The sequence below is a fragment of the Artemia franciscana genome, unplaced genomic scaffold (genome assembly GCF_032884065.1).
Source record: "Artemia franciscana unplaced genomic scaffold, ASM3288406v1 PGA_scaffold_74, whole genome shotgun sequence".
NCBI lineage: Eukaryota > Metazoa > Arthropoda > Branchiopoda > Anostraca > Artemiidae > Artemia > Artemia franciscana.
This window is the reverse complement of record NW_027062709.1, coordinates 1,320,623-1,334,392: the sequence shown is the minus strand read 5'-3', so window position 1 is coordinate 1,334,392 and position 13,770 is coordinate 1,320,623. Positions and strand designations below refer to the sequence as shown.

The 13,770-nt window shown below is 34.7% G+C and overlaps 1 protein-coding gene across 1 annotated transcript in view; it reads right to left on the bottom strand.

Moving 5' to 3' along the window:
- LOC136042172 (intraflagellar transport protein 172 homolog) overlaps window positions 1–13,770 on the bottom strand; it is a 222,669-nt gene that overhangs the window by 154,055 nt on the left and 54,844 nt on the right. Inside the window, exons 14-16 of the mRNA XM_065727100.1 lie at window positions 11,661–11,893; window positions 9,427–9,577; window positions 7,390–7,547 (exon numbers count right to left, since the gene is read on the bottom strand). Coding sequence (XP_065583172.1) covers window positions 7,390–7,547; window positions 9,427–9,577; window positions 11,661–11,893 — 542 coding nt within the window. The remainder of the gene's footprint in view (window positions 1–7,389; window positions 7,548–9,426; window positions 9,578–11,660; window positions 11,894–13,770) is intronic.

The following is a 13,770-nucleotide window of genomic DNA, read 5'->3' as shown; positions in this document are numbered from 1 at the left end:
ATGGTGGTACCGTTACACTTCTTTATTATTGCTGTTTTACCGCCATCTTCAGTAGATCTTCTTCTATATTGTGGGTAACCATCATTGCCAGTAATTGTGTTGGATACTAGAAGTCGAGGATATTGCTTTGTGCACCTTCCTTTGGCCATGCATGGTGAATTTTCGTTCAGTGCACCGCAAGGTCCATGTATCATATTTTTTACAAAAATATCATGTAACCCCTTATCGACATTTTCATCAGGTATTTCAGCGGAAATCACATCATCAATTTCGTTCGAAGTAATTTTTTTTATGTAGCCATATTAGTATATGTGCGTGTGGCAAACCTCGTTTTTGCCATTCCACTGAGTACATCCAGCATTGCACTGACCCAAACACTTCAAAATTTACTATGTAGTTTATCAGTGATTTCAACTTTTGCCGGAAGACACGGGCCGTAATGTCATGTCTATGAACCGCCGATTGTCCTTGAAGTAAAAGCTGCAGTATCTCGTCCCAAGATTGATTACATGTAAATGTAATAAATAAATCTGGACGACCATAGAGACGAACATACGCAATAGCATCTTGAGCATATTCATGCATATGACGGGGACTGCCAGCATATGACGAAGGTAAAATTGTTAATCTTCCAACGTTTGTGGTATGACCGTCATTTATAACTGCATCTCGCAAATGAATGTATTGTTCAGAGCGGAGCTTGGTCTGATTCAGGCGGATATATAGCAAACGTTCTGATTCAATTTTAGCATACATATCAACGACGAATTGGTGAAACAATTGACGGCATTTTAAAATATAATTTTCTTCATCCTGCCGAATCATTAGTCTATAGGAATAATAATGCATTGCACTGCATTTATTATTCATTTCTTTGTTAGTGGCTGGATTCATCAATTTAATATTAAAGGGATAGCCGTCGGCTCCATCCCAAAAAATGATAGGATATTGTAGGGCATCGTAGCATCGATGAGTTTCAGCAATTCTTAACAACTGAGCGTTTCGCTTATGAAGAATAATATCTCGAGGTAAAAACTGATCACCGACCATAACGATTGCCACTTTGTCGATAGTTGGAGCATTGTATCTACGCACATGTTGGCCAGGAGGCGTTTTGTCAGCGGAAATAACGATTTTATGCGTATCAGTAGGCATCAAATCGATGGCTGTCTTGAACAGACGCACTAACGTATTCTTTTCGTGGAAAAGATGTTGCAATTGGGAAACGATTGTCCTTTCAACGTTGGGAGAAATTTCGCAACGTGCATTCAATTCAGAATTTCTATCACTGATGAAGTACAATTGTAAAAATTTATGATTCTCGCCTGAGAATGGTAGAAGGGACCCTGCTCTATGATAAATTTGCCCTTTTACTTTGAAAGTAGACATAAATTGATCTGGATTTTCGATTTGGGCTCCAAACGACGTCATTTGGAAACATGAGTTATATTTTCTGATTTGTGACAAAAAACGCTTAGATTCTGACGTAGTTCCAGTAAGGAAAGTCTTCAATGGCTCTGGTGGTGCAGCCAATAGAGGAAGTTTAACTTTTCCTGAGGCGCAACACATTCCCATTGTTTCACCATTGAATTTCAAGGCCTTGCAATAGGGACAAATTTTAGACATAGTCCCGATTTGAACACATCTACTCAAGCTATAATCATCGACTGGGCTGTACCTGAATGCCAGGCGATAACTTTCAGGTTGCTCTGATTCCTCGGCACGCTTTCTTTTCTTACTTTCTCTATCAGCAGCAAGCCTGATTTCTTGCTATTCTTGTGATTCCTCGGCACGCCTTCTTTTTCACTTTCCCTTTTAGCAGCAAGTCTGGTTTCATGTTGCTCTGGTAGTTCCTCGGCATGCCTTCTTTTTTCACTTTCTCTTTTAGCAGCAAGTCTGGTTTCATGTTGCTCTGGTAGTTCCTCGGCACACCTTCTTTTTTCACTTTCTCTTTTAGCAGCAAGTCTGGTTTCGCGTTGCTCTGGTAGTTCCTCGGCACGCTTTCTGTTCTTTCTTTCTCTATCAGCCTCAAGTCTGTTTCCTTGCTGTTCTTTTGATTCCTCGGCACGCTTTCTTTTCTTACTTTCTCTATCAGCCTCAAGCCTGTTTCCTTGCTGTTCTTTTGATTCCTCGGCACGCTTTCTTTTCTTACTTTCTCTATCAGCAGCAAGTTTTTTGGCATAGACTCTTTGAGCATCTTCCTCGGCTGTTGCCATTGTAAGTTCGTCAGTGATTTTACAGTTAAACATTAATAGATTTCTACGTGAACGCATGTCTTAAATATCTTTAATGACGTCACCGTCATAACAAAAATGACGACAACTAACTTCATGACGTCAGTCAACACACAAACATGACGTCACCCGACAGACAGACCCACACATCCACAGACAACTTATTTTTATATATATAGATAGATATATATGTTCTCTTTAAACGAGCAACTGTGTACGTATAAGTTTTTTCTTGAAAACCGCTCTATATTTATTTTGAAAATTGGCTCCCTAGAATTTACTTGCATAAAAACCAATCTAGATAAGTCTTGAGTTGGAGAATTGTCATTTACAGCCTTAGTTTTGCAAAAAAAAATATATGAGTGACGTCATATTTATGTACATTTCAATTGTACAAATTACATTATTTTTCTCCGAAGAGTGTTCATGTCGTTTTTAGTATCTATGAAGCATGCGCAGTGCACAGAAAAAATCACATTGAATTCCAAAGTGAAACGTGGCACAACAAAATTTTATTTACAAGAAAAAGCCAAATTACGATGGGATGAAGGAAAATGTTAGTTTAGCGTTTGTGAGTCTATGAAGGATAAACAGGAAGAAGGAAATGGATTCTCGCCAGAATTAGGCTACTCCATTCAACTATAAGTAATATATCTATTTCAGAGGGCATGGGAATTAAGACCTTGCTGATAGCCACAGAATTTTATGACAACGCAATTAAAGGAAAAATATAACGGCAGAGGAAAGGCTGGGAACGAAATTTTTTGGTATCTATGACGTCATGCAATATGACACGTGACTCTGAATGAATCCAAACAGCTAAAGCAAAAGGCTCTGAAAAACAATTTTGGGAAGTGATGTACGAAAATGAAGCACAAACATGGTCTGTGGCTAGAAGTCATACGACAAAAAGCATCACAATGAATCCCGAATCAAAATAATGGACAACAAAATATCCGGTTAGAAGAATAGCAACAGGGATTATCATATCAAATTTTAAATGAAATTTTCAGTTAGGAGAGAAGCAAGACTGAGAATTACAACGAGTCCCAGAAGAAATTAAAACACATAAAATAGATGATTTTGATACATTAACAAGAAAGATGAATTGAATTTACACTAGAACTTCTTAACTCAATTGAAGTGTCTGATTTGACGCCTCACGACTTGAAACTACAGAAAAAATTATCATGCAATCCGATTGATATTGACATTCACTGGTGAATGTCCAAAACTCTTTTTTCTCTGCTTGGATTCAATTAGTTTTGCGAGTCAAATTTGTCGATCTTACGCAAGTTATGATGGTAAAAGCTGGAGTTAAGTCTGGTTATATTATGTTAGTTTAGGTCAGATTAAGTTAGGCTAAGTTAAATTTGGTTATAAATATCAGAAAAAGATTAAAAACCTAAGCTAACCAAACCTAACCTAACCAAACCTAACCAACCATCATCGAACCTTTCGTTAAATTGAAAAGTTTAAGGGCAATGCTGAATGAATCCAAGGCTAAAAAAGGTATTTCGGACATTCAACGGTGAATGTCGACATTCACGAATTTCGGAGAGGCAAGATAAATATGGAACTCCTGAATATTCAAATATTTCAGATACACAGCGAGGCAATGCAGTATCTCTGCACGAAATGGCACAAGACCCAAGGATGTTGAAGGTACATGACACAGCGTTCACATGGTAAGAGGACCACCTTCATGATAAGGTGAGCTGAATAAGAAATTCATCGCAGTGTATAGTTTTACAAGAAATATTTCTCTACTGAAATGTTCTTATTCCAAAGCACACGAATGTTGAAATTCATTTTCTTCCTTTCCAGTTTTAAGTTAACTTTGTCGCACGAAAACAGTTCTTACTTTAGCTTGATCTGTTTTTGGAAGACTTTTTCCGTCTTAAAATAATAAAAAAAAGGCTCATTTGAGAGTTTGAAAATGATTTTGGTCTTTATTCCCTTTGGTTACCACCATTAATAAAAAGTAAAAAATGAAACGGGCTAGTTCTGCTTACCTGAAGATTTTCTAATTTTGATTGAAACAAAATGTTTTTCCCGTTTCTGGGTTATAGCTTCAAACTTTGGCATTTATTCAAAAAAGGAAGCCTGGAGGGGGCAAACAAATATTTTGATAAATAGTCTTACAATAAAAAAATCCAATAGAGATTTGAATACAGCCAAATTTTGCAGTAGGCAATTTGAATTGTATGGATAGCAAAGTGTATAGCAAAAAAAAATATAAAATCATAATCTCAAATGTAATCATAAGAACTGTTCATACTTGAAACACAATGTCTCTGTTCTTGATACTTTTACTGGTTAAACCTATTCAAGACCCGTTTAATTTTCATTGCTCTTGTTACTTTTACAGATCAAATCGATTAAAAACCCCTTTCATTTTCTGTCTTCTTGGTATTTTTACCGTCAAAACCAACTCCACATCTGTTTCATTTTCACTGTTCTTGGTGCTTTTACAGATCAAATTAATTAAAATCCCCTATCATTTCCATAGTTCTTGGCACTTTTACACATACAACCGATTAAAACCTCCCTATATTTTCTCGGTTTTGGTATTTCTATTGGTCAAATTGGTTCAAATACTCATTTCATTGTTTCTTTTGTTGATACTTCTAGTGATCAAAACGATTCAAATCTTATTTCATTGTCTCCACTCTTAATTATTTTTTAGATCAAACTGATTTAAATCCCCTTTTATTTCCATGGTTATTAACACTCTTATAGATCAAATCAAATCAATCAATCAAAGTCCCCTTATTTTCAGGCTTCTTGGTAATTTTACCGATAAAATCAGTTCAAACCTCGTTTCATTTTTACTGTTCCTGGTAGTTTTAAAGATCAAATCGATTAGTATCCCCTTTCATTTTCATGTCTCTTGGCACTTTTACATATGAAACCGATTCAAATTCCATTTCATATACAAACACACACAATTCGGGAAAGCTCTTTTTCAGTTTTGATATTACTCTTTACTATCCCCACTGAAGGTCTGGGTTCAAAATGTTCCATAGATTGAATTCATAAGTTCAAAAATGGCAAGTGGGGAGGGGTGTGTTTAAAACTAAAGATAATATATGACATCCAAACAATTCGGTAGCTAAAAGGATTATACTCTGGTAACTCCAATTCGCTCTAGTATAGCCCCTATGGGCTTTTTAGGGGTAATGGCCTATGTGTGTCGTAAGAATTATGCCCTATGTAAGCCATGGGCCCTGTTGAAGGGATGCTCCTTGCGAAAAATTAAGTTGGCAAAGAGAAAGTAAGACAAATAAGAAATTTAGTATAGGAATTCTGGCAAATTTTCCCAGTTTAAAATTTCTCCTGAAAAGTTTAACTCCCCCGGAAATTTTTTTCCCCATGGAATAACCTATGGAGATTGAAAAGGGAATAGTTGTTGGCCAATTGTATAAAAAGCCAAGACAGATTGTCCAATTAAATGGGCATCAAGTGCAAGGTTAATTTTAACCCTTTGATTGCCGTTGTTACTATCTCCCACTTATGCTACACCTCTCATGCATGTCACTCCACTATGTCGAACTAGAGTCAACCTGTTGAGGTTCTACCTTGCCTTTTCGCAATTATAATTGCGAATTTGAAAATTATAATTGACAATTGTCAATTATAACTGACAAAGCCAAATTGTTTATATATAGCCCAATTTGCCTCTATATAGCCAAATTTGCTTATATATAGGCAGATATTGTTAATATATCCATACTTTAAGCGGTGGGCATAGGCTAGATAGGATGAGGGTCTGACTGTCTGCTGCTTATTAGTTAATTTAAAGAATTTCCAAACCTTGGTTCGTGGCTAGTTTAGAGCAATGGTCTAAACGAGCCACGGCATCAGGCATCCGTGCCTTTGAGCAATGAACATGGGCGTGAAAAAAGACTATATTGTTGGTATACGCTTAGCGATTGATTGCCGCTAGAGAAAAATTTTAAACTAGTAATTTTATTAGTAATTTTATTATTTTATTAATTTTTATTAGTAATTTTATTGTAATTTAAACTAGGCTGAACCAAATGGCTATCTCAAAATTTTGATCGGAATATTTTGGATGAAGAAGGGCGTGGGATGAGGGCTCATTGTCCTCCAATATTATTGCTCACTTAAAAATAGTACTAGAAATTTTTATTTCCGTTTGAATGAGCCCTCTTCTGATGTTCCAGAACCATTGGTTCGATACAACCCTCTGGATAACAAAAATAAACAAAATAACAAATAAAGACGTCATCTGTCTTCTGGCAAAAATAGAAAACTCCACATTTCTATAGATAGGACCTTGAAACGTCTGCAGTAGGGTTCTCTGATACACTCAATATTTTGATGTGATCAAAGAATCTTATGGTTTTTTTAATTTTGTGGGGTTTTCCCCCCTTTTATACAATCAGGCAAACTTTCTCAGGCTTGTAGATTTTGATGGTTATCACTAAATGGCTTCAACTGGGAGTGTTATAGTCCCATCCCCCAGGATAAGGAAAAATACCTTATTCAGGGTCGGGCTTTTCATTGAAAATTTCGTTTTTGTTCATTTTCATTTAGGAAATACAAAAAAAAAACAAATTTACCCCCTTCTCTAGATTTGAAAAATGAATTCCCACCCCTCAAAGAAAACCATGCATTGACACAACTGTATATAGCCTCATTGTAATTCCAAGTAATTAGGGGAGTTTTATTCCTACCCAGGTGTCCACAGGGGATGTACCCAATCCTCCTAGACTTTGAAAAATACTTTATTAGGGGGTGGGAGAGGGTAATTTGGAAATCCTATTTTGACATTTTAGTTGAGCAAATTGAACCTTCCCCCTTAGATTTCCAAGGATATATTTTGCCCCTCCCCCTAAATTTTGGTGAATATGACATCCCTGCATACAATTTCATCGTAGTTCTAATTAATTATAAGAGATTTTTCCTACCCTGGTGCCCATAGGGGAGAATGAACCCACTTCTCCCTATATTTTGAAATATACCTTATGTGGGGAATTATATTCGCAAAATTTTTTGTATTTTCACTGAGAAAATTGAAAATAGAGGCTAATTTCCCACCTCTTCCTGAATAGAAGAAATTAACCCCCTCTCCCCAAGTTTCGTAATCATGTTAATGATCGATTTAATCTCAAACAACATGTCTTACTTGATAAATATCTAGTGCTTGTTCCCATATTTTCTCTTCAACAGCTACTTCAAATGCACGAGCTGTTTTTCCAGCCTCCAAAAAATGTACTATAGCTTCATCAAAGTCAAAAATTGAACAGCAATATTCTCCCCATGCGTCTTCTATGCTTACCACTTCTATAATAGAAAAAAATGAAAGTTAGGCTACTTCCAATTCGCTTGCTGATGTTAAACAACAGTACATAAATAACGATAACTATACAGCATAAATAACAAAACATGCACATAAATAACATATAAGACAACATTTATGACTATACATAACATAAATATGAAGAAAATACAAACTTGCTGCCTTACATTCATAGCATACATACATACATAACAATACATAAATATCTTGAAAATACGTACAAAAGCCTTGTAATTTTTTTCCTTTTTTAGTGTTTTTTCTTTTATTTGTTAGTTCTGTTCCATCATTTGTTTTTGTGTAATAGATAGTATTAATAATAAATAGATACATAGTAATAAATAGATAGTAATAATAAATAACAATACAATACATCCTAACGAATTTATAAATTTGGAATTATAGTCGTAAATTCCCTCAGACAGCATGCCACACGAGGGGCTAAGGATCAATAACAAGATCAAAAGAGCGAATAAGAGTAACTGTGCTAAAACTAAGATAAAAGAAGAAGATATAATTAAAACCATGTTACGAATTTGTATTTGATCTTTCAGAGGACAATTCTATAAGAGTATTGCGCAGGGACTTCGTGGATTAGATGTATATAGGGCGTAAAATTACATACAATAAATTATTCATAAACGAACTGAAATTAGAAAGCTTTTTATGAATGCTTTCAGGAGTTATACATGAGAAGGTTGAAGTTCAAGAGGTTGGCAAAGGCTTTTGCCTCAAATATTTTATTTTTTCAAAACATTGTAAAATTTCCATATAATTTTTTTTTAATGATAATTCAGTAAAATGGAGTGGATGATGATGCCTGGTATATACCCTTCCTCTTCATTGGTGCTTACGCAGGATAGTTTGTTACAAAATATATACTATTTTGAATTAATATAGATGAAATTCATGATATGGGCAAGAATTTGGATCAGTAGCAAGATACATTTCCTCGTGTTGTAAAAATACAACATCAGACGATCATGACTCAAAAATTGTAAAAAGGACAACTAGATTAGACAAATAAAAAAGATGAACACAGCTCACACCACCCCTTAAGAGTGGCGGATCATTCAGTAGGCAGGGTTTAATAGTTGGCCATACCTTTTCTCTTTCTGGATGGCGTAATCGACAGACTAAGAAAACCAGCTTAGAATCACAAAATTGACGTCAAAGGGGCAGCCAAATATATCTTTACATCCCGGAAGACATATTGTCGGACTTGTCCAGCGATGATGATGACGATGATCCAGACTTCTTGCGTCTAGAAGATCTTATCAATAATCCCGATGCAGACTTGCTGCCTATATTGGACAATCACCACTTCATTTTTGGAACAGGATGACGTGGAGACTAGCAGTGAACTCAACAACGATGACTCGGGGGAAACTCCACCTCTAGTTAGCAAAAGCAATCGGTAGCAGCAAGTAATGGAAAATCAAAGAAGAAATCGGAAGTCCAAGAAAAACTTGGCTGGAGAAGTAGAGATAGAAAAAGTTGATCTGTCTTGGAACTATAAATAATATCTCTTCTTTATTTTATATTATTATAATAAAATATTTAATTGATGGTAATGAATTCATTTATAATATATAAAATTATAAAAATAATTTTATAATAAAATTGATGTTTATAACTTTTAATTTAGTTTTTTTTTGTAATATTTCCACGCATGAGGCTATTAATGTGTAAAACGGTAAATCTGAAGGAATATAGAATTTTACATTGGACAAAAAATCTACAACTTAATATTAGCTGTAGAAGACAAATAATGAGCAGAAACTCGATTACTGGTGACAACCCTGTTTCAGATACTTTCTGGTTTCTCTATTTAATGACACCCGTTGAAACCATAAGAATAGTTACCATTGGGGGCATGTTCTTTCGCAATAGAAACAGCCTTCTCGAAATCGTTTCCTTTTATGTACATATCAATTGCTGTAGGATAGATCCTTCTGCTTTCAAAGACTTTGCCTGCTTCCTTCCAAAGACCACAGTTCTTCAATTGATCAAGAACCTAACATAAAATATTACCATTATCTAAACTAATGTTAAACTAAATACTTAAACTAATTTAAAATTAATCTAATTACCCAGTAATATGTACGCATTAACATATTTCTTTAACGCCCACTTACGGTTTCAATCTTTGATCTAAGCTAGAATTATGTGTTGTTTTCTTTATTGGGTTAGAATCTTCGTTACGGCTTGATTTTCGACGAGTTGGCGGCTGATAGGTATTTTTCCTTTTCAGTGTTTTTGGTCTTTTGCTGGTTTTTATTTTTTCTTTCTCCCTGTCTTCCTGGCCAAAAGGCCTTAGGAAATGGGGGAGGGTATTTGTTGTTTAATTCATTTTTTCTTTGTTTTCTATAGGCTAGTCAATCTTATCTCAGCCTCGTGTTTAAACTAGATTTTAGTCTAATTTGTTTTTGAAGCATCTGTCTGCTTATTTTCCTGCTTTTAGCTGTCAATCAAGGCAGAGATTTATAATTTCTGTAAAAACCCCCGAGGTTAGACTGTTGCCACTTTCTCGCAACAAACTGAAATCAGCCGCATAAGAAAAATAAACAAGCCAAAACGATAGTGTTACGCCCAAAACCTAATTAACGAATTTACGTATAATTATTCCCATTTTCCAGTTCTGGCCATAAAATTGCAATAAATGATTACTGATTTAGACAATTTTTATTGCAAATCCTGCCAGGCCATCTGCAAATCTCAAGGATTAAAATATGGTTTCAATAAAAGGATCACAAGCTTACATAGGCCTAGCCTATAAAATCTTTAATTTGACGGGTGGATTATCCAGTAATCGCAAGAAATAGAAAATTTATATTTCATGGGGAGAAACAAAGAGTGAAGTTCTGAAAAGAGTGGAGTGGGAAAGGAACAGGGGGACAACATAGGAAAGGAACAAGGAGCAGTAATACTAGGCTCAAGTAACTTTATTCTGTCACGATTGGTTAACATTGATGGCACCAACATACTTTATTACCCAAATCCAAATCCAATTTATTACAACATACTTCAAATTATTTTCAGACTTCCTTCAGAGTAGATGCACTTATTCCTCTATAGTTGTTAGGGTGCGTCAAATTCTGGTATATAATCAATTTAGCCATTCTTAGTTCTCCCGATGTGACAGAGACTAAAATAATTATTATTTCTTGTTAACATGACAAAATGAGGAAGATAGTGATCTTGTAATAAGTTGTTCAATGATTTTCATATGATATTTCGGTCTTGTGTTCTTCTTCGGCCAGAGTCGATCATGTACGCCCATTGACGTACCTTTAAGCCTGTTTTTCTTTTAACGATCTTTGATTACAGTGCTAACTGCAGAAAAAGAGAATGTCTGTCATTGAAGAATACAGGAAGGGCAAAAATATTTTCTCGGGCAAAAAACTTATCATATGATAACTATTCCTGAATCCAGTTGAGATTCACAAACTATTTTCAAATTATTATAGAATCCTACGAATGAATGTTTTTTCGGTGGACATATTCCTTTTATATTGCCTGTGTAATTTTAGTGACTTAGTAGTTCAGTCTTTTACCAGTTGTAGATGATTTTTCTACAAAGTAGGATAGCATATTAGTTATAAAATCAATTTCAATATATATATATATATATATATATATATATATATATATATATATATATATATATATATATATATATAAAATTAATGGCTTCCACGAACAAGGTTAGATTAGCACATCCAGGAGCCACGGTTGTACCAGGTGCCACGTGCTTCTCAGAATACAAAAAAAAAATATTCAAAAATTACCTTGGCCATAATTAGGTTCCCACGATGGGTACTACCAGGGGGAGGGCTTAATTGTGGCTAATAACCAGAATAACATCTCCATACCACCCTAAAAATCTCCTAAAGAGTGCATAAAGAAAAGTTCCAACAGTTCGGTAAAGCTGCCCCTCCTCTCATAGCTGGCGGGTCATCATCTGTTCTCTAAGAAATTATAAAGTTTAGCTGAAATTATGAAAAACTTCCTCTAGCCCAACCTCATTTCAAAATACTTAACAGGATTTCAAAAACCGAAATCCTTAACAGGAACTCTCTCTAAATTGCTATACTCACTTTTTCTTGAGCATGTATATCATCGCGAAATGGACCGTTTTCACCAACTAGTTTTGATGCTGATCCAAGAGCTCCGCATCGGATGTACATGTCTAATGCTTTTATATAGCTTCCTTGCTCTTCCAGAAGCTTTCCTGCTTCCTTGTAATGGCCTGTTGAAGCTAGCCACTCGATCCATTCAGTGCGAAGTTTCAGGATTAAGTTGAGGTCTTCATTTTGGGCATATTCAATGGCTAAGACAAAATAAAAATTATTTTACAAATTCTGCATTTCCTTTAAATAAATGCTTCAGTTTTTTTTAATAAAAGCAAAATTGTAGATCATTGAAATACCAACAAAAACTAAAAGAAAGTCTTAATTGATTACAAATAAAGAATCCCACAACTAATGTTGTACTAGTTTCATCCTTAAACTGCCCGCAGACGGCATGTTTGAACATTAAAATTTCTCGCATTCAAATAAATTATGTTTATTATATATTAACTTGCTATGAGTATATAACAAATTGTCTTATTCAATTGTATTAATACGTAATAAAATTACAATTTAATTAGGCTATTAGACAAACGTTCAAGTTAAAATGTTTAATTTCATTTAAATAATAGATAATTTTTATAAATTATCTAGTTCAAATTGGAAATCATAAATGAGCCAGCACCAACTAGAAGGAAACTGGATTTGATTATAAAAAAGGACTTCTAGGACTAATGCTGCTACAACCTTGTTCTATCGTTAAGCTGTCTGATTCCAACATGTTTGCTGACTTTTAGTTCGATGTTTGCCAGTAGGTTAACCTCACTTTCCTCCTGTGAAAATCTTAAACTTTAACCATTTCCCAAATCAACATTTTGGATGGAAAAGTAAGATCTTTAAAACCGGAATTTTTATATCAAGTTCCAGATTCTCTAAAAATTATTAGAAATTTAGGGATTAAAAAAAAACTACTGTAATATAAGTCACGACTTTGTCGATGTGGTTTAACGATTTAGGATTTTACTCCGTTTTGCGATTTTAACTGAGCCAGTTGAATAGTTGCTGCGTGTTTTAGCAGCAAAACTAAAGTATTTGCGATTGAAAACATACTTACACTCGTTATTTTCTGAAGAAGACTTTGATTGGCTAACTTCCCCAAGCGCAAAATAAACAAAAAATAGTCTCGATATGCCGACGATGCTTGTCAATCCACCATTTACGAGGAATAGGTTAAGTGAAGCCTTCAGATAAACCTGACGGGAGTTGACCCCTCCCCGACCACTGTATATTAGAAACTGGCGCTATATACGCAATTTCTAAGTTTTATTTCTTTATAAGTACAACTGTTCAAAAATTGGAAGTTTAAATTCTTATGGTTTCTCCCCGTAATGTCTTGCGTTCCCCCCCCTCCACCCTTTTATAGTAGCAATTAGTATTGTATACGTAATTCCTAAGCTTCATTTCTTAATATGTATAATACAACCACAGAAGAGAGAATAATGAGGACTTCTTTCCCAAGACAGTGAACCAACAAAACCTATTTGAAGATTTCGGCCCTATATCTAAGGGCTGTCTTCAGCAAAGAAAATAATATACAATGAAACACTTACAATAAAAGCTCTCGGCTAAAAATCCATTTTTTTAAATAGCCTTGGCATCATTACTTCTGCATAGAAGGCAAATATCGCAATAAGAAATTATTCCAATTTTAAATAAATACAGTTAGTTCAATGAAGGAACCTTTTTAGCTTGTAAAATGTTAGCTTTTATCACACAGTCTTGGCTGAACTTTTCGTTAAGAAGTAATGATGCCAAGGCTATTTAAAAAAAATGGATTTTAGCCGAGAGCTTTTATTGTAAGTGTTTTATTGTTTATTATTTTCTTTGCTGAAGACCGCCCTTAGATATAGGGCCGAAATATTCAAATAGGTTTTTTTTGGTTCACTGTCTTGGGAAAGAAGTCCGAATTATTCTCTTTTCTGTGGTTGTATCATGGAAAGGCAGTGTGGTCTTCGTCATTATTTAATAAGTATAATTTTTCTGAATTCGACAGTTTAAATTATTGTGATTTCTCCCCGTAATATCTTACGTTTTCCCATTAAATGAGTGAGTTTTCGCTTCATTTAAAATTTTTTTT